We start from the raw sequence: 22,149 nt of genomic DNA, 5'->3' as shown, positions 1-22,149 counted from the left end.
TCTGTTTGGAATTTTTTTTTTTGAAAATTACTATTTTCTACTGATATTGAAAATCATTGAATTGCGAAAAGTTTTTAAAAATTATAAAATTTTACAAAGAAATCTATTAAAATTTTTGACAATAATAATTAAACGTTTTTGTGGTATTTTATTCAATTTTTTTTTTTTTAAATAATTAAATTCCAAAAAAGCATTTTCTTATTTATGAAAATAATTGAATTTTTGCGAACAATTTTGTAGGAATTTTTTAAAAATAATTGAATTTGCAAGAAAAAATTTATTACTTTTAAAAATAATTGAATTTTTAAGAAAAAATTTTTTACTTCTAAAAATAATTGAATTTCCAAGAAGAAATTTATTATACTTTAAAAAATAATTGATTCTTGTGATGAATATTGTTATTTATGAAAATAATAAATAATTGAATTTTCCAAAGAATTTTATTAAAATGACTCAAAATAATTGAATTTTCGGGAATAATTTTGTTATTTATCTTAAATAATTGAATTCTTTCGACGAATTATTTACGTAAATAATTGAATTCTTAGAAAGAATTTTATTAAAAGCTAAAAAAATAATTGAATTATTTAAAAAAAAATTGAATTAAAATTATATTTAAAATAATTCGTTTTTTTCGAACAATTTTATTACAATATTTAGGAAAGAATTTGAAAATAATTGAATTCCTGTGAATAAAAATTGTAATATTTTTGAAAATAATTGAATTCTTCTCAAGAATTAAAAAAAACATTTATTTGAATAATTTATTTTTTCGAGGAATTGAAATTAAATTTCTTTTTAAAAATTACATTTTTCGAACATTTTTTGTAAAATTGAATTAAAAATAATTGAAATCAGGAGAAGAATTTTATTATTTATGAAAATAATTGAATTCTTCTGAAGAAAATAACTATTTATAAAAATAATTGATTTCTTGTCAAGGATTTTAAAGAAATTTTTTTAAATAATTGAATGCTTGTGATGAATATTGTTATTTATGAAAATAATTGAATTTTACAAAGAATTTTATTAAAATCCCTCAAAGTAATTGAATTTTCGGGAATAATATTTTGATATTTTCGACATAATTGAATTTTTTCGAAGAATTATTTATGTAAAGAATTGAATTCTTGGCAAGAATTTTATTAAAATCTAAAAGAATAATTGAATTATTTCAAAAAAATTTAATTAAAATTCATTTTAAAATAATTGATTTTTTCGAACAACAATTTTATTTTAAAAAATTCGAAAATAATTAAATTTTTGCGAAGAATTTAACAATTTAAGGCGAAAACAATTAAATTTCTTTAAAGAACTTTATTATTTATAAAAATAATTGATTTCCTACGAAGAATTATATTATATATGAAAATAATTGAATTCCCGCCAAGAATTTTATAGAAACTTTTTTAAATAATTTGTATTCCTTGAAGTATTTTATTATTTATGAAAATAATAAATAATTGGCTTCTTGCGAACGATTTTACTAGATTTTTTTAAAAATAATTGAATTTTCAAGAAAAAATTTATTACTTTTAAAAATAATTGAATTCTTGTAATGAATAATATTGTTATTTGTGAAAATAATTGAATTTTACAAAGAATTTTATTAAAATGACTCAAAATAATTGAATTTTTGGAAATAATTTTGTTATTTATCTTTAATAATTGACTTCTTTCGAAGAATTATTTATGAAAATAATTGAATTCTTCCGAAGAAAATAACTATTTATAAAAATAATTGATTTCTTTCGAACAATTTTATTAAAATATTTGAAAATAATTGAATTCCTGTGAAAAATTCTAATATTTTTAAAAATAATTGAGTTCGTCTAAAGAATTTTAAAAAATCATTTTTTTAAATAATGGATTTTTTCGAGGAATTGAAATTAAATTTTTAAGAATAATTACATACTTTTCGAGCAATTCCTGTAAAATTTTATTAAAAATAATTGAAATCCTACGATAAATATTATTATTTATGAAAATAATTGAATAGTTGCAAAGAATTTTATTAAAATTTTTAAAAATAATTAAATTCCTGAGAAGAATTTTATTATTTATGAAAATAATTAAATCGTTTCTTAGAATTTTATCAAAAATTTTTTTAAAAAATTGAATTTTCATGAAAAATGCTATTATCAGTGAAAGTAATTAAATTATTGTGAAGAATTGTATAACAATTTTGTTAAATAATTGATTATTTATATAGAATTACACATTTTGTTATTTAATTAGTTATAAAGACTTATAATTTCAGTTAAATTAATTAATTTTGAAAAGAAATGAAATAATAATTTTCCACTTTACTCCAAAACGATATTTTTTATAAAAAAACATTTATTTATTTAAACAATTAATTTCAATATGTTGACAAAAAACTGTTATGGAATGGAATAATAATAAAAAAAAAGTGAGAAAATAATTGTTTACGTAATTAGTAATTATTAAAAATCGATTTATAATTTTTGTCATTTTTCTATTGAAAGAAAAAAAAAAGATTTGAATAAATGTCAAATTGAATATAATTTGAATAAAATTTAAAAAAAAACTGATTTATCATTTTTGACGTTTCTGCAAAGTAATTATAAATATATATCCAACACACGAAGTGCACTTATAATTAACAATGTTGCAAAAGTGAGTAAGAATTTTTATTCTTCTATTCAATATTGTATACATATAGCACATGATCACGTGAAAAACATTTTCTGCATGAAGTAATAATTTATATTTGCAGCGTAAATTTATCTATGAATTCAGTTTTCTTCGACTCATCGTAGGAGAAACAAGATGTGCATTTTTTTATTATTATTGTAATTGTTAATATTCTCGTTAAAATAATCGAAAATTAAATATTTTTCAAAAAAAATTTTCATTTAAATTTTGTTTATTAAAAAAAAAATTATAGTGAAAATAAAAGAAAAGTAAACAAAAAATAGAGAATTGAACAAAAAAAAAATGTTAAATAAATAAAAAGTAAGGAAAAATATTTAGAAAAAAGTTAAATAAATGAAAAAAGTAAATAAAAATAAGAAAAGTGAATAAAAATAAGAAAAGTGAATAAAAAAATAAAAAGTAGATAAAACTAAAAAGCAAAATAAAAAAATAAAATAAAAATAAGGATTGTAAAAAATAATAAGGAAATAAAATCCAAAAAAAAGTAATTTAAGGTCAGAAAAGTGAATAAAAACTGAAAAAATAAAATCAAAATACTGAAAAATAAAAAAGTGAACGAAAAATAAAGAAATAAAATTGAAAAACCGAATAAAAGCAGAAAAGTGAAAAAGAAAATTAAGAAATAAAATCGAAAAACTAAATAAAATAAGAAATTGAATAAAAACAGTGAAATAAAATAAGAAACCTAAAAAGATACCAAAAGTGTTAACAAAAAAATAAATAAAAACAAAAAACTAAATAAAATAAGAAATTGAATAAAAACAGTGAAATAAAATAAAAAACCTAAAAAGATAAAAAAAAGTGTTAACAAAAAAAAACAAAAACAAAAAACTAAATAAAATAAGAAAAGTGAATAAAAAATAAAAAAAACAACAAATAATAAAGAAAAACAAGAAAAGAAAACAAAAATTTAAAGAATAAAGCTGAAAGAAGGAAAAAAAGAAAAAAATGGCAGTTTTATCAAACCTGTGGATACCGACAATAATCCTAATATTAACAACAATTCTAACAGCCTACATTTACATGACAAGAAAATTTAAACACTGGCGAAAAAAGGGAGTCATTGAAATGGAACCAAAACCATTTGTCGGTAATTTTGGCAAATGTTTATTAATGAAAATATCCCCTGGACAATATTTTAAAAAAATGTACGACTACGGCAAAGGCCTGCCGTACATTGGAATTTATTTATTCGATCGTCCAACGTTAGTCCTACGCGATCCAGAATTGATAAAACGTATTTTAATCAAGGATTTCAATTATTTCGCCGATCGCTATTCACGCGCTGCAATTAAGGATCAACTTGGGAATTCAAATTTGTTTATGATCAAAAATCCCGACTGGAAAACCGTGAGGTCAAAATTAACGCCAATATTCACGTCGGGACGCTTGAAGAATATGTTTGTCCTCATGGAGGAAGTTGGGAAGGATCTTGATACTTATTTGGAGTCGCAATTAACGCAAGGTGAGTTTTTTTAAAATTTTTTTAAAATTTAAAAAAAAATTTTTTTTTCTTTCTTTTTTTTTTTAAATAGAAAACGAATAAAATTCTCAACTTTTACTATTTTCAAAGTAAAACTTATACTGACAGTAAATTCTTGCGCTATTATTGGCAATTTTTACTATTTTCCAAAATATATCATTTTTATATAAATTTAATTAATAATTTTTTTAAAATTAATTTTTCCAACTTAACTTTCTTAAATGAAATCATTTTTCCTAATTAAAGAATTATCCAGATAATTTTTCAGAATTTTCCTAATTAACTTTTCCGAATGTAATCATTTTTCCTAATTAAAGACTTTTCCAAGTTAATGTTTCCAAATGAAATCATTTTTTTTAATTAAAAAATTTTTCCAAGTTAATTTTTCCAATTAACTTTTCCAAAAGAAAGGATTTTTCCTAATATTCAATTTCCCTAAGTTTCCAAAGTTTTCTTTTCCAAATACAATAATTTTTCCTAATTAACAAATTTTCCAAGTTGAATTTTCCAAATTAATGAATTTTTCCAAGTTAACTATATTCCAAATAAAATCATTTTTCCAAGTTAACTTTTAAAAATGAAATAATATTCCATAATTGAAAAATTTTCATAATTTTTCACAATTACCTTTTCGAAATGAAATAATTTTTCCCAAGTAAAGAGTTTTCAAGTTAATTTTTCATAATTTTTCATAATTAATTTTTCATAATTTTTCCTAATTTTTCCTAATTAATTTTTCCAATAGAAATAATTTTTCCTTTTTCATTAAATTAATAGATTAATTTTTCCAAGTTTCCAAATTAACTTTTCCAAATAATAATAATTAACAATAATTTTTCCTAATTAACAAATTATCCAAGTTGAATTTTCCTAATTAGAAAATTTTTCTATTTTAATCTTTCCAAATAAAATAATTTTTCTTACTTATAAAATTGTCAAGTTAGTTTTTCCTAATGAAATAATTTTTCCTAATTAACAAATTTTCCTAATTTAATCATTTTTCCTAATTAACAAATTTTCCAAGTTAATTATTATTCCAATTAACTTTTCCAAAAGAAATAATTTTTCCTAATTCATTAAATTAAATGATTAACTTTTCCAATTAAATTTTCCATAAGAAAAAATTTTTCCTAATATTTAATTTTTCCAAGTTTCCAAGTTTACTTATCCAAATGAAATAATTTTTCCTAATTAACAAAATTTTCAAAATTAATTTTTTTTAAATTAAATAGTTGGAGGACGAAAGTTCCAATAATTCTTTATTCCAAAACCAAAAAGGTTCAGTAAATAATTCTTATTTACAAATACCAAAAGATTCCAAAAATTTTTTTCCAATTCAAACATCAAATTTAGAGTCTTTTTCGTTATGTCTTCCGTCACTTCTAAGAATTACGAGAAACAAAATGGCGGCGGATAAATAAAACAGCTGATCCACTTGAAATCTTATGATTCGTCTAAATTCCAAATTAAACAGAGTTAAACGACGATTTTTTTTTTTAAACAATTTTTCCCAATGGCAAGAATGTAAATTACTTAAATAATTAAATATTTTCCCCGAAATGAAATGATTAATTATACAAAAATAAAATAAAATAAACTTATACAAAAATAAAATTTTTTTGCTCCAAAAAAAAATTCCTTTGACGCAAAACAAATTTTCAGATTTGTTATTTTTTAGAGTGTAAATCGTAAAATAATGATGAATTTTAAAGGGGACTTTACATTGTCTTTTTTTTCACTTCCTGAAAATTAAATAATTGTACAGTCCGGGCCAAAAATTATTATACGCCTATTTTTAAAATTAAAATCATAAATAGCATGAATCACAGTGATTTTTTCATGTAATATTTTTTTTTTATAAAAATTAGAAAAATTTATTTTAAAAATAGTAAAATTTACTCTAAAACTAAAAATATTTTTTATAGCCAATTAATTTAAAAAAAAAATCGTGAAACATTTAAAATAATGTTTACAAAAAAATTTGGTGTAAATTTTGGTGTTAAAAGTCGTTAATTTTAAATGAGTAAATTTTATCAATAGTATGTGGTAAATTTTGTTGAAAATTAGTAAAATATAAGATTTAAAAAAAATACCCTTTTAACTTTAAATCTTTCTCGATTGTCTTTGAAAAATAACGAAAAATAACGAAAAATAATAATAATAATAATAATAAAAATAATAATATAATAATAATAATAATAATAATAATAATAATAATAATAATAATAATAATAATAATCCGAAATAATAATATCAATAATAAGTATTATTACTTTTATTATTTTTATTATTTTATTATTTTTATTATTTTTATTATTTTTATTATTTTTATTATTTTATTATTTTTATTATAACGATAATATTGAAAATAATAAAAAGAATAATATTGAAACGATTATTTAAAAATAATCATCACCAATAATTGGAATAAATAAACATTATGATAATTAGTATGTTATATAATACGTATAAATTAGTATAATTTAACGCTGCAATTAGAATATTTCAACGCAAATTTATTATCATTAAAAAAATGTAAATTGCATTTTTTTCTCGATATACGTTTGGAAAATCAAAGCATAATTTGTTGAGAAATATTCAAAGTTTAAAAAATCTATTTCACTAATGCAATTCATCGCTTATCATTAATGTACAAGATAACAGAAGTTGAACTATATTGAGTCAATATATTCTATTGAAAATGAAAATCATAATTATTTTCACTTATTTCCTCTTATTTCGACCCCTTTTTCCATTTATAAAATTTCTATATTTATAATACAATTTTTATTTGTCGCTGAATGTTTATATGCAAGAAATTTTATTTTAATTATTTTTATATTAATTTTTTAAAAAATATTATTAAAATTATTATTAATTTGTTTTTATTTGTTTTAATTAATTTTAATTCATTTTAATTAATTTTAATTAATTTTAATTAAATTTAATTAATTTTAATTAAATTTAATTAATTTTAATTAAATTTAATTAATTTCAATTAATTTTAATTAGTTTCAAATTATTTTAATTAATTTCAATTAATTTTAATTAATTTCAAATTATTTTAATTAATTTCAATTAATTTTAATTAATTTTAATTAATTTTAATTAATTTTAATTTGATTTTTATTTGACTGACATTCTGTTCAATAAAAATTCTCTATAGCAAAATGAAAAATTCGATAATAATTAAAATTCGTTAACGTAATGGAAATGTTGTCAAATAAAATTTCGATTATGAAAAAATTTTGTTTTACAGAAAATAGAAATTCGTTTTAAATGAAAATGATAGTAAATAAAAATTTGCAAAAAGAAATTTCGGTTAATGAAAACTTCTAACACATAAAATTCTGTCTTTCGAAAATAATTTAAAAAAATTGTTTTATGAAATATTATTATTTCATAAAAAATATAATATAAATATAAATAATAATATAAATAAGAAAAAAAATTTTTTAAATCCTTAAAAATTGTTTTGACAGACAAAACATGTACCTTGGAAATGAAGGAAGTGTGCGCAAAATTCACCACCGATATGATTGGTACAACAGCGTATGGCTTAAAAGTGAACTCCCTCAACAATCCCGATGCGGAATTTCGTAAATGTGGAAAGGAAATATTCACATTCAGCCTGAGACGTTCCATTGAATTCGTAGTGATGTTCTTCTTTCCCGATTTAATTGATGTTTTTGGCTTTCAATTATTTGCCAAAGAAAGTACAAAATTCTTAAGGAATGTTTTTTGGGACATCATTAACGAACGCATTAAATCTGGTCAGAAGAGAAATGATCTTATCGATCTTCTTGTTGAATTAAAACGAAGTCAAGAGAATGAAAATGCATCACTTGATAAAAATACGTTTAGTGAGTAATATTCATTTATTGAACAACCTACTTTATAGCATTTTGTCATTTTTTAAAAAAACCCATTTAATTTTAGAAATCAAATTTTGAACTAAAGTATTTTTTTGTTTAGAACAAACATAAAATTAATGTTATGTTGGTTTTAAACAAAAAAATACTTAAATTAAATTTTAAACTTAAGAATTTTTTTGTTTAAAACTAACATAAAATTAATGTTATGTTAGTTTTAAGCAAAAAAATATTTAAATTAAATTTTAAACTTAAGTATTTTTTTTAGAAAAAATATAAAATAAATATAATAATAAATATAAATAAAATAATAAATTTATAATAAATATAAATATAATAAATAAATAAATAATAAATAATAAATATAAAATAAATATAAAATTAATTTTATGTTGGTTTTAAACAAAAAAATACTTGAGTTTAAAATTTAATTTCCAAAATTAAGAGGGAGATGATGTGGGTATCAATTTTAGCTTCATAATAAAATTAAAAAGCAACAATTTTGATACTAAAATAGTAAATTTTTACAATTTACAACAGAATTTGATGGTGATAACTTAGTAGCACAAGCTGCAGTCTTTTTTACCGGGGGATTTGAAACATCATCGACAACGATGTCATTTGCATTATATGAATTGGCTGTTAATACCGAAGTGCAAAATAAATTGAGATTTGAAATCGAAGAAGCACTACAGGAAAATGATGGAAAAATAACATACGAAATGGTAATACTATTTAAAATTTTTCCTTATGTATCTTTATATAGCTATAAAAACATCTATCTATATTAACAAAATCAGACTTCTGTCTGTACATTGCTCCAAAATTGAAAATTTTTACATATTTTTTCGTTTTGAGACATTAGAATTCGAAAAATGTAAAAAAAAAAAAAATTTTGTCTGTCTGTATGCAAAACTTTGTTCGTGCATCAATTGAAAACGGTTTAACCAATTAAAGTGAAACTTGGCAGTCTATTAGGTATTAACGTAACTTAAAATCATAGCCTTATCCGATTAAAAAATATTAACTTGAACGAAAGTTATGAAATTTTTCCAAAAAATTCGAAAAATCAAAAGAATGCAAATTTTTTATTTTTTGTAAAATGAATGCAAAACTATCCTTAGCTAACTTTTTCAGATAAATACAACCCATTTCTACAATGAAATTTTTAAAAAAGACGTATTTTGAAATTCTTTTCGTTTTTTTAGATCAACTTTTTTCTAAAAATGTAGTGATTCTTAATTTTTAAGCAAGCTTTTCAGGAAAAGTTATTAAAGTTTTTTATTTAAAGACCAGTATGTAAAGTAAGAAATTTGCTACATTAGAAAAAAATATTGTTTCATTATTCAGTTTTTAAAATCAACAAAGTTATTCACGAGTTAACAAAAAAATATTCATATGAATTCAAAGTATCACTGCTCCTCAAAGGGTTAAATATTGATTAATTCTTGCATCAAGTTGGTGTTGATATTTTCTGATTAATTAATTAATTTGTATTTTTGGCAATTCTAATTTAGATTTTATCATAAAAATAGAAAAAATTAGTAATTTAAAATCTAAAATTTTAAAGTTCATATATTTTTATACCTACATAGAAATGAAAATATTGATACCTAATAATTATTTTCATTTTACTTCCCCACTAGCACGTAATGTTCCAGTAACACTGGCAATATTAAATAAGTAACGTGTTTTTGAAGAACCCAAAAATAATGAAGCTAAATGCCCTAAAAAAGAAGAAAAAATGTTGAATTTTAAAAAATTCGGTTTTTGAATTTTTGATAATTTTAAATTTTTTATCGAAGGGTGGAGACTATTAAAAAAGTAAAGTATTTTCGAAGAGCCCAAAAATAATGAAGCTAAATGCCATAAAAAAGATGAAAAAATGTCGAATTTTAAGAAATTCGGTTTTTGGATTTTTGATAATTTTTGATAATTTTAGATTTTTTACTAAAAATTGGAAAATTTTTAATAATTCAAGTATTTTTTAAAAGCACAAAAATATTGAAGCCAAATGCCATAAAAAACAAGAAAAAATGTTGAATTTTAAGAAATTGGGTTTTTTGGATTTTTGATAATTTTAAATTTTTTACGAAAGGAAGGATATTTTTAAATAAGTAAAGTATTTTTGAAAAGCACAAAAATAATGAAGCTAAATGCCATAAAAAAGAAGAAAAAATGTTGAATTTTAAAAAATTCGGTTTTTGGATTTTTGATAATTTTTGATAATTTTAGATTTTTTACTAAAAATTGGAAAATTTTTAATAATTCAAGTATTTTTTAAAAGCACAAAAATATTGAAGCCAAATGCCATAAAAAACAAGAAAAAATGTTGAATTTTAAGAAATTGGGTTTTTTGGATTTTTGATAATTTTAAATTTTTTACGAAAGGAAGGATATTTTTAAATAAGTAAAGTATTTTTGAAAAGCACAAAAATAATGAAGCTAAATGCCATAAAAAAGAAGAAAAAATGTTGAATTTTAAAAAATTCGGTTTTTGGATTTTTGATAATTTTTGATAATTTTAGATTTTTTACTAAAAATTGGAAAATTTTTAATAATTCAAGTATTTTTTAAAAGCACAAAAATATTGAAGCCAAATGCCATAAAAAACAAGAAAAAATGTTGAATTTTAAGAAATTGGGTTTTTTGGATTTTTGATAATTTTAAATTTTTTACGAAAGGAAGGATATTTTTAAATAAGTAAAGTATTTTTGAAAAGCACAAAAATAATGAAGCTAAATGCCATAAAAAAGAAGAAAAAATGTTGAATTTTAAAAAATTCGGTTTTTGGATTTTTGATAATTTTTGATAATTTTAGATTTTTTACTAAAAATTGGAAAATTTTTAATAATTCAAGTATTTTTTAAAAGCACAAAAATATTGAAGCCAAATGCCATAAAAAACAAAAAAAAATGTTGAATTTTAAGAAATTGGGTTTTTTGGATTTTTGATAATTTTAAATTTTTTACGAAAGGAAGGATATTTTTAAATAAGTAAAATATTTTTGAAAAGCACAAAAATAATGAAGCTAAATGCCATAAAAAAGAAGAAAAAATGTTGAATTTTAAAAAATTCGGTTTTTGGATTTTTGATAATTTTTGATAATTTTAGATTTTTTACTAAAAATTGGAAAATTTTTAATAATTCAAGTATTTTTTAAAAGCACAAAAATATTGAAGCCAAATGCCATAAAAAACAAAAAAAAATGTTGAATTTTAAGAAATTGGGTTTTTTGGATTTTTGATAATTTTAAATTTTTTACGAAAGGAAGGATATTTTTAAATAAGTAAAATATTTTTGAAAAGCACAAAAATAATGAAGCTAAATGCCATAAAAAAGAAGAAAAAATGTTGAATTTTAAAAAATTCGGTTTTTGGATTTTTGATAATTTTCGATAATTTTAGATTTTTTACCAAAGGGTGGAGACTATTAAATAAGTAAAGTGTTTTTAAAGAGCACAAAAATATTAAAGCTAAATGCCATAAAAAAGAAGAAAAAATGTTGAACTTTAAGAAATTCTATTAAAATTTTTGACAATAATTGAATCGTTATTTCGATTATTTCGTTATCGTTAATTTGATCCAAAATTGAAAATTGTAAACTTTTCTGTTTATGTATTATACGGAAACAGTTTTAAATTTCTCGAACCGTCTGTTTTAAGAAAGGATATTATATTATATGCATTTCAGGTGACGACCCTACCGTATTTGGATATGGTCCTATCGGAAACAATGCGTTTGTATCCAATTCTACCCTATCTCGACAGAGTTGCTCTGAAGGACTATAAAATACCGGAGACAAATTTGGAAATTGAGAAAGGAACGGTAATGCTTGTACCAATGCTTGGACTACATTATGATGAACAATACTTTTCCAATCCGAATGTCTATGATCCTGAACGATTTTCCGAGGAGAATAAAAAATCCCTAACACCCTGTGTCTACATGCCATTTGGCGAAGGACCTCACATATGCATTGGTAATAATCTACATCATTAAAAATTTAAAAAAAAAATTAAAATTAAAAATTAAAAATATAAGAAAAAACAGCTTTTATTTTAAAAATAAAAGAATAAAACAAAAGATTCTTGTAGCTTCCCTACAAGAATCGAATCAAGTTGCTTCGCAACACTTTTGACACCTTTTATGTCTCAATTTATTATTATCCTTAGAAAAATTGTGCTAAAAATTGGGTATTGTTTAGTTAATTTATGTATAGCAGGGGTCGAATAAAACGACGGTTAGAATTTTACGATCGTGGTTATACTATCCGGTCGCTCATAAATATTGCTAATTATACTAAAATACCACAAAAAGTGACATATTTCCAAAATTAGAAATTTGGAAAGTAGTCTTTTGAAGTCAATAAAATTTTTTAATGTTGTTTTGGTAAAACCCAGAAACAGATCAATTCGATCTGAATTTATAAAATGAATTTGCAATATTGATATACAAATTATAAACCTACATATGAAAGAAAAGAAGAATAAAGACTCACCAATCTTGTTGATACCGTAGTGCAATTTCCATGACTTCCTTCAAGTTTTGGAACTGCTTAATTAGCTTCTTTGATATTAATTACAAGCCACTGAGTGTTCGGCCTGAAAAGAAAAAAACGAAAGATTAGAAAATAAAAAACAAAATTTACTATTAATTAGTAATTAATAGTAATTTAATTACAATTAAAATAACAGAATAAAAAGCAGATTTCAGAATGTTTTGCATTTAAATGAAGTACATACTATTCTCTGCTATTTTTTTTATAAAAAATAACCACATATTCTTAATATTTACTCTCTAAATTTAAATTAGTTAAAAATACCTAGTTTCATTGTAAAGAGTGAGTTATTAATAATTTACTAATTAAATAGTCAAAACTAACTAATTATTAATACTTTTGGGTAATGTCAAAATAATATAAATAATATTGAAATTGGTAACTAAATTAAATAAGTCAAATTTAACTATCAATGAAGTTATTTATATTTACTAATAGTTAAAAATTTCCTGCGGATAATTAGTTATGTTAAACTAACAGCTGATGCAAAAAATCATTACAATATTAATTTTATCATTCTTTTCTATTTTTCAGGTCAACGTCTTGGATTACTGCAATCAAAATTAGGAATTGTTCATATTCTTTCAAAATATGAAGTCTCAGTCAATAAGAAGACACCGATTCCAGTAAAATTAGATCCGAAGGCATTTTTAACATCGTCAATAGGTGGCATTTACCTCGACTTGAAGAAAATTTAACAACTAAAATGAACAAGAAACATAAAATATATTAAACTAATTTTTCTGGACAAAACTACTTTATAATAACTTATATAGTTAATATTAGCAATTTTGTATTTTTTAAATTCGATGTCTGAGTTGAAACATGATTTTCAATTTGACCCCAAAAAACCCAACGATTAATGATTCCGAAGCCAGGCCTCCGATCGACTTTAAGGCGCAAAAAAAGTCGTTGTAGTCGATTTAAAATAGAAAAAAAGTCGTTTTAATTCAGTGTCGTGACAAAAATTTTATTTTCTATTTTTCTGATCTCTCACTGATTTCTAAATTTAATTATTCAAAACTTGAATAACTTCGTTAAATAAATATAAATACTTCTTGTTTGGTTTTATACGAGAATAAAATTTTCAAAAATTCTACTTAAAACCTTCTGAAATTTAATAACTTGTAAAAATTACAACTTTAATTCTCTTAAAATTCAATTATTTTCTACAACTTTTAATCAAACTTCTTCTCGAAATCAATTATTTTTAATAATTTTCCCAAACTTCTTAGAGAATTCAATTATTTAAATACAAAAATTCAGTTTTTTATAATGATTCTAACTGTCCATGTTTTTTAAGTTGTTAATTAATTTTCAAAAAATTATAATAAAGAAATTCTTAAAATTAATTTTTCGAGAATTTTTTAAAAATAATTTATGAACGATAATAGTTTTTTATTCATATGCAATTTAAAAATTTCCAAACAATTGAAATTTGGTAAATTCTATTGAAAAAAATAATTGAATTTTTAAAGAATTTTCATTATTAATATAAACGTGATTTCTTCGAAACTTTAATTAATCCAAAAATATTAAATTGGTCAAAAATTTAAATTTATAATAAGTATCAAAAACTCAAAAAACCGAATTTCTTAAAATTCAACATTTTTTGTTCTATTTTATGGCAATTAGCTTCATTATTTTTGGGCTCTTTAAAAACAATTTACTTATCTAATAGTTCCAACCCTTCGGTAAAAAATCTAAAAATATCAAAAATTCAAAAACCGAATTTCTTAAAATTTAACATTTTTTTTTTGTTTTTTATTGCATTTAGCTTCAATATTTTTAGGCTCTTCAAAAACACTTTATTTATTTAATAGTCTCCACCCTTTGGTAAAAAATTTAAATTTAATAAAAATGATCAAAAATTCGGAAAACCGATTTTTTTAAAATTCAACATTTTTTCTTCTCTTTTATGGCATTTAGCTTCATTATTTTTGGGCTCTTCAAAAAAAATTTACTTAATTAATAGTCTTCACCCTTTGGTTAAAAATTTTAAATTATTAAAAATTATCAAAAACTCGAAAACCCGATTTTTTTAAAATTCAACATTTTTTCTTCTTTTTTAGGGCATTTAGCTTAATTATTTTTGGGCTCTTCAAAAGCACTTTACTTATTTCATAGTCTCCACCCTGTGGTAAAAAATTTAAATATTTTCAAAAATTTGAATAACCGAATTTTTTAAAATACAATATTTTTTATTAAAAATTTTGAACATGATTGTTATATGTAAAAATAATTGTAAAAAATTTAAATTTTGTATATATTTGAATTTTTGGAAATTTGTATTTGAAAATATTGAAAATAATTGAATTTTAAAAAATTAGAATAGAAAAATTTTAAGAATTATTTTTTTCAAAAATATTTTAGTATAATTTTTGAAAGCTAATTTTCATTAATTACCATTTTTAAATTTACACTTGCAGATTTTTCATTAAAATTTTTGAGAAATCAATTATTTTCAAAATTTGCAATTAAAATTCTTTAAAAGTTGATTTTCAAAAATTTCTTATAAAACACAAATCAATTATTTTCAATTAAATTTTACGACATTCCAATTATTGAAACTATTTTTTATTGTAAATTTTGAAAATTTATTTAGTATTTATAAAAATAGTTGAATTATTTCGAAGTTTTTAAAATTTTAGGAAATAATTGAATTTTATGAAAATATTTGAATTCTTCGGAGAAATTCAATTAAAGATGTTTTGAAAATAATTGAAGCAAACAATTTTACTATTTATAAAAAATAAAAATAATTGCATTCTTGCGAAGAATTTTACTATTTATAAAAATAATTGAATTGCTTCAAAGCATTTATTAAGAATTTAGAAAAGAATTGAATTTATTCCAAATATATTAAAAAATTTCTTTAAAAATTGAATTCTTCCGAGGAATTCAATTAAAATTGAATTTAATTTCAATTATTTTCAATATTTGCAATTAAAATTCTTCTAAAGTTGATTTTCAAAAATTGTTCTAAAACACTTTGAAAAAAATAAATTATTTTCAATTAAATTTTACAAAATTTCAATTATTGAAACTCTTTTTAATTGTAAATTTCGAAAATTTAATTAAATTCTTAATTAAATTAAAATATTGCAATATTTGTAAGAAAAGTCGAAAAAGTCGTAATTTTTTTAAATAAGTCGAATTTTTTGAAAATAATCGAAAAATTAATAATAATATTGATTTTAGGGGGAGAATTTTGTTGGTTATCTTAAATAAGAATAGAAATGCTATGAAAAACTAGTCAGATCTCATTTCCCATTGTTCCGTAATTGTAAAATTACTTGTTTCATCAAAAATAAATAAAGAATTAATAACAGAAAAATAATTAATTAATATTAAATAAATTATTCATCAATAAATCGCTTAATAGAAAACAAATGATTAATTAATAAATTAATAGTAAATAAATGACCAATTAATATTTGAATAGAAAAGAAATGATCAATTAATAAAATAATCGTAAATAAATAATAAATTAACAGCAAATAAAAAATTAATTACAAAATTAATAATAAATAAATACTTGATAATAAATAAAACAATACCAAATTAATAATTATAAAAGAACCATTAGTTACCACGTGGAAAAACTTCCTCTTCCTAAAAAAGGATTTCATGAATTTGGCCTTGAGGTTAAACTAGAAATTGCTGGGAGAAAAAGAAACAAAATATATAGCAGAGCTCCTTCCTTTTCCCGTCTTCTTCTTCCAAGTCGATTCCGCTTGACAGACTTTACACTCGCTTCAGAATGCATTGCTAAAAAAATTGAAGAGAGCGACAATAGTTCCACCTTCATTGACTCTCCAAACAGGAATGAGCCTGAGCTCCGCAAACGCGCCGTATTTACGTACCACGTCGGGCGTGAGCGAGAGAAGGGGAACCCCTCTCTGATTGGTCGACTCGGCCAGTGAGAACGACCGCCAATCAGAATCGCGCTCGCTCGAAAGCACGCGACGTAAATACCGCGACTCAACAAATTTCTCGTCACAATCGCGACAAACTGCGACGAATCTGGTATAATTCGCTGCAAAATTGTGAATTATTGCAATAAGAAACAAGTTGTCTATTTTAACACAAAATGTCCGGACGCGGTAAAGGTGGTAAAGTGAAGGGAAAATCAAAGACACGTTCGAATAGAGCTGGCCTTCAATTTCCAGTGGGTCGTATTCATCGTCTATTGAGAAAAGGAAATTACGCCGAACGTGTTGGAGCCGGTGCGCCAGTTTATTTGGCAGCTGTCATGGAATATTTAGCGGCCGAAGTTTTGGAATTGGCCGGCAATGCTGCGCGTGACAATAAAAAAACAAGAATAATCCCTCGTCATCTTCAACTCGCCATTCGAAACGACGAGGAATTGAATAAATTACTTTCCGGTGTCACAATTGCCCAGGGTGGTGTTCTACCGAACATTCAAGCAGTTCTCCTACCAAAGAAGACCGAAAAGAAGACTTAAATTATTTCCCTCTTTTTTTCTTGATACTAAATCGGCCCTTTTCAGGGCCAACAATTATTTTTCGCGTGGGAATTAATAATTGATTCTTAGCAATTTTTTTGTTTACAGAAAAGAAATTTTTTTGTTATTGATCCTTGGAAACTTCGTAAATTAAAAGTCTCTAGATTTTAGGGAATTTTGAAAACAGAAGACCGAAGGTAAATTATTAACAGTCGGTAAGTTATCTGTTATCGCAGCGGTAACTATCATTCCCTAACGGCAAAGAGAAATTTGTGTGTCCAACAGGTATTTAATATTATTAGGTACTAATTTTTCCTTTTTTAAAATTTAAAAACAATCTTCTTTCTTAACCTTAAATTTTAACAACTACCAAACTTTTCCTTTAAACAAAGATTGGCAATCACGTAAATAATTTAGAATAGAAGTGAGATAAAAAAAAGTGGAATAGTAATTAACCTACTTGCCTGGACGTAGAGAGAAAAATCAACCTACAGGGGCAGTATTGAATTCTTTTCTTTTTTTATTTTTTAATACCAAATTAGAGAATTCAATTATTTTCATAAATAATAAAACTCATTGCAAAATTTCAAATAAATTTTATTACAATTTTAATTAAATTTCTCGAAAAATGTAATTATTCTTAATTTAATTAAAATTCGTCAAATAAATTCAATTTTAAGAAACATGCAATTATTCCATTATTTTTATAAATAGTAAAATTCTTTGCAGGAATTCAATTATTTTCAAAACATCTTTAATTGAATTTCTCGGAAGAATTCAAATATTTTCATAAAATTCATGTATTTTCTAAAATTTAAATAATTTCTTCGAAACAATTCAACTATTTTTATAAATAGTAAATAAATTTTCAAAATTTACAATAAAAAAGAGTTTCAATAATTGAAATTTCGTAAAATTTAATTGAAAATAATTGATTTTTTTCAAAGTGTTTTATAAGAAATTTTTGAAAATCAACTTTTAAAGAATTTTAATTGTAAATTTTGAGAATAATTAATTTCTCAAAAATTTTAATGAAAAATCTTCAAGGGAAAATTTAAAAATGGTAAATAATGAAAATTAGCTTTTAAAAATTATATTAAAATATTTTTGAAAAAAATAATTTTTCGAATTTTTGTATTCTAATTTTTTAAAATTCAATTATTTTCAATATATACAAATACAAATTTCCAAAAATTCAAATACATACAAAAAGAAATTAAAATTTTTTACAATTATTTTTACATGTAACAATCATGTTCAAAGTTTTTAATCAAAATTCTTGAAAAAATGATTTTTTTTAAAATTATACAAAAATTCTTTGAAGAAATTCAATTCTTTTCGAACAAAGTAAATTAAAATTTGTTGAAATTTACTTTTTTTTGATTAATTAAAATTGAGAAATCACGTCTATATTATAATACTTAAAATTCTTTCAAAATTCAATTATTCTTTTGAATAGAATTTAACAAATTTCAATTATTTGGAAATGTTTAAATTGCATATGAATAAAAAACTATTATCGTTCATAAATTATTTTTGATAAATTTTCGAAAAATTAATTTTAAGAATTACTTTATTATAATTTTTTGAAAATTAATTAATAACTTAAAAAACATGGACTTAGAATCATTATAAAAAACTGAATGTTTGTATTTAAATAATTGAATTCTCTAAGAAGTTTCGGAAAATTATTAAAAATAAATTGATTTCGAGAAGAAGTTTGATTAAAAGTTGTAGAAAATAATTGAATTTTAAGAGAATAAAAGTTGTAATTTTTTGAAGTTATTAAATTTCAGAAGGTTTTTAATAGAATTTTTGAAAATTTTATTCCCGTATAAAATCAAACAAGAAGTATTTAAATATTTATTTAACGAAGTTATTCAAGTTTTGAATAATTAAATTTAGAAATCAGTGAAAGATGAGAAGAATAAAAAATACAATTTTTGTGACGACACTGAATTAAATATACGACTTTTTCAATTTTTTTTTCGCCCAAAATTTCCTTTATACAATAATATTAAATTTGTAATGATTTGTTTATTCACAATTTCTTTATAAGTTTTAATTATAATTATAACTTTTAATAACTATAGACAAATCTTAAAGAATTATTTTTTAATAATAAATTTATCTACTCTCTAAATCTGAATTAGTGCGGATTCGTTTACCAATTTGAATTATAGTAACATTTTTTACTAATTTTTAGTAGTTTTTTTTACTAATTGCTAGTAGAAAATTACTAATTCAATTAGTAGAACGTATTTTTTACTATTTCAAATTAGTAAATTTTCTACTAATAATTAGTAAAAAACTACTAAAAAATAGTAAAAACAGTTACTTATTCAATTGGTAAACGAATCCGCATTATTTTATTAGTAGAAAACTACTAATTCAGATTTAGAGTGTAAAAAATAATTATAATAATAATAATATTTCCTCTATGAGGAAGTAATAATAATAATACTATAATATAATAATATATATAATATATAATATAATAATAATATATATAATATATAATAATGATATAATAATTATAATAATTATATGCGTTGCGCTTTGATTCGGTTGCGGATGTTCATCAACCTCGTGCGGTTATCCTTTGGTTGGAGGGACAATTTACGCACAGTGACTCTGCTTTTCACCAGGGGTACGCTGGAAAAGTTCTTCCTCGCCGGTGCCAGGAGAGGTTCGTTTTTGGGACATAAAATAGGCATGTCCAGTAAACGGGGACATTCTCCCATTTCCTCGGGAGAAAGCGTAAATAGTTGCCGCCGAGGTCCCGAGGTTGGCCCAGCGTTGGCGGAGCGTCGGCTAGGTGTCGGTGATCGTCGCATAGCGAAACCTGTGCTATCCTGATCACTGTCAGAAATCGCTAGGTCCTCCTCCAAGTTTCGGTCCATGACGTGTGGCTCGGAGTAAGATAGTGCTTTGGGACTTCTGATAGGGCTAAGAAGTGGCTGTGGAGGGTCAATCCGAGGGGGTGTAGTCCATCCCAAATCCGAAAGACCGTCTCTAGGGGGAGGAACCAATTCCTCCCTGGGTTGCTTGACCGGTGTGAGGATCAATGGCGGCGAAGGAGCTTCATATGGGGCAGCTTCAAGAGTTCTATTTAATTTTTCTTCCTCTTCGTTAAATGAAGAAGATCCTCCCGTGGGTAGATAGGAATCGGGTACTGACCAGGTTGGATCTGAAAATCCCTTTTTACAGGAGTGGAATATACGGTCCAATGTAATATCTGCAGACAGAGAAGGCTGGCTCCTATCTAATAATGTCCCTTGACCGGGTTTAGGTGACCGGAGAGTTCCAGCAGTGGCCCAAGCAGCAAGCTTCGCTTGGAGTTTTTTAGATTGTCTCAGGTTCCGGGCCCTTCGTCGATCACTATTCCGTTGGTTCAGAGAACGACGTTTGGGCATCTAGAGAAAGGAATTGTGTCGTAAATCATTGTTAGTTGAAGAAAATATTAAGCAAATGACTCACAAGGTAAAGAATGTTGATTAGGGAATGTGCCCGCTTGAGGGGCTTTCTACAACAACTTTTTTTCATCATGAAAAAAAGCTGTTGTAGAAAGCCCCTGAAGACGACGAGTACGTGGAAGGTAGGGATGTTCGCGTAAGAACAACGAACTCGGGGAGGAAACCCGCGTAAGAACGCTGAGTGAAGGAGAAAAGTACGGACAGCGTAAAAACAGCGAGCGCGAGGAAAAGAATGCGGGGAAGTGGAGAGCAGTAGTGAAAGGCGTTGGTACTCACGGCGAAAAAAGAGACACAACTGATTTCCAGAGTAGATCTTTTTCTTTCTTCTTTTGCGGGGCGGGATAATCTTTAAGGTCAGCGAAGGAACTGAGACCCATGGTATGGACCGCTCGCTTCTTATAACCACAAAAGACATATTTTTGAGACATATTATGATCGACTTCGTTCGGGTGCTCGTTCGCCGATTCATATTATGTCGCATATTTATATTATGATTCATATTATAGGGTGATAAAAATAATTTAATTTGTATTAAAAAAAGGAATATTTAAAAACAAGTGCACAAGTGTAAATTACTACGAATTTGCTTGAAATACTACGCGTGTATTGCTATATCACAGGTTATTATTAAATAATCTAGATTTTAGCTTTTAATTTATTTCAAAAGGACAAAGTAATATATTTAATTATTTTATTATTATATAAAACTTTATTTATAATATGAAAACAAAATATTTTCTTTTATTTAAATAACAAAATCAAATTGAATAATTATTAGAGGTTACATGTTTAAATCGAGTTTTTTACTTATTCAACAAAAACTTTAGGTCGTTTTCCTTCGTATTTATACTGCATCCTAATCTTTGACATTTTGCTTTTGTGCAGTTTTGACAATAATAAAAACTATAAAATACCTTAATATATTTAGCTAGAAAGTTATTTTCATTGCGTTCACTACAAACAAACAACGCCTTAAAAACCTTGAAAAGACCTTGAATTTTTTTTAAAGAATCGCTGGACACCCTGATTGGTGCAAAATAATGTGATCCTGAAAGCGAGGTCCGAACAACGAGGATCGCATAAAATACAAGAAGACTATCTTCTTCAGCAAGATTACGTAGTGGGAGATCTGACATAGAAGGGAGAAGAGAATTCGGAACTTGTATATATGCTACAAGTCGAGCTCCTTTTGCGCTTGTAAGAGATCTACATGGGAATTTATGGGATTTTGGTATTGTATTAGAAGGATCCCATTAATACGTGTACAATAATACTGACTCCATATTTAACAATAACACTTATTTATTTATATTTATTTAATTTGAGATATAAATTGAGGTTAACAATACCTCCGAGAAAACCTTCTTACTCTGAGCACAGTCAGACGAATAATAACCATAATTGTACCCAGGAAAGTCACTAGCCACGTGATAATTAAAAGTCACTAGAATTAGGAGCAACGTTGAGGAACATAAGTCCCCACAAATTGACCATAGATGCGAGGTCTATTGGCCAATCCCCACACTTGACGCCTGCACGCCGCGAGGCGACCGAAGGTAAAAAAATATCAACAGTCGGTAAGTTATCGACAGTTGATACTCCGCCATCTGT

The 22,149-nt window shown here is 23.5% G+C and overlaps 3 protein-coding genes across 3 annotated transcripts; 2 read left to right on the top strand and 1 right to left on the bottom strand.

The window, feature by feature from the left end:
• The first annotated feature begins 3,510 nt into the window (after nt 1-3,510).
• Nucleotides 3,511-13,543, top strand: LOC122512530 (cytochrome P450 6k1-like). The gene is made up of 5 exons (XM_043628421.1): nt 3,511-4,144; nt 7,645-8,025; nt 8,575-8,759; nt 11,727-12,015; nt 13,129-13,543. The coding sequence occupies exons 1-5, from the start codon at nt 3,628-3,630 to the stop codon at nt 13,290-13,292; spliced, it is 1,536 nt and encodes a 511-aa protein (XP_043484356.1). The 5' UTR covers nt 3,511-3,627; the 3' UTR covers nt 13,293-13,543.
• Nucleotides 13,544-16,582: 3,039 nt separating this feature from the next.
• On the top strand, nt 16,583-17,113 carry LOC122512516 (histone H2A). Its single transcript, XM_043628398.1, has one exon. It carries the CDS (start codon nt 16,688-16,690, stop codon nt 17,060-17,062), a length of 375 nt encoding a protein of 124 aa, XP_043484333.1. The 5' UTR covers nt 16,583-16,687; the 3' UTR covers nt 17,063-17,113.
• A 2,492-nt stretch (nt 17,114-19,605) lies between these two features.
• Nucleotides 19,606-22,073, bottom strand: LOC122512557. The gene is made up of 3 exons (XM_043628457.1): nt 21,453-22,073; nt 20,815-20,933; nt 19,606-20,478 (listed from the first exon to the last, which is right to left on the bottom strand). The coding sequence occupies exon 3, from the start codon at nt 20,476-20,478 to the stop codon at nt 19,606-19,608; it is 873 nt and encodes a 290-aa protein (XP_043484392.1). The 5' UTR covers nt 20,815-20,933; nt 21,453-22,073.
• Between the last annotated feature and the right edge of the window lie 76 nt (nt 22,074-22,149).

The sequence above is a fragment of the Leptopilina heterotoma genome, unplaced genomic scaffold (assembly GCF_015476425.1).
Source record: "Leptopilina heterotoma isolate Lh14 unplaced genomic scaffold, ASM1547642v1 Lhet_123, whole genome shotgun sequence".
NCBI lineage: Eukaryota > Metazoa > Arthropoda > Insecta > Hymenoptera > Figitidae > Leptopilina > Leptopilina heterotoma.
This window is presented reverse-complemented; position numbering and strand designations above follow the sequence as displayed.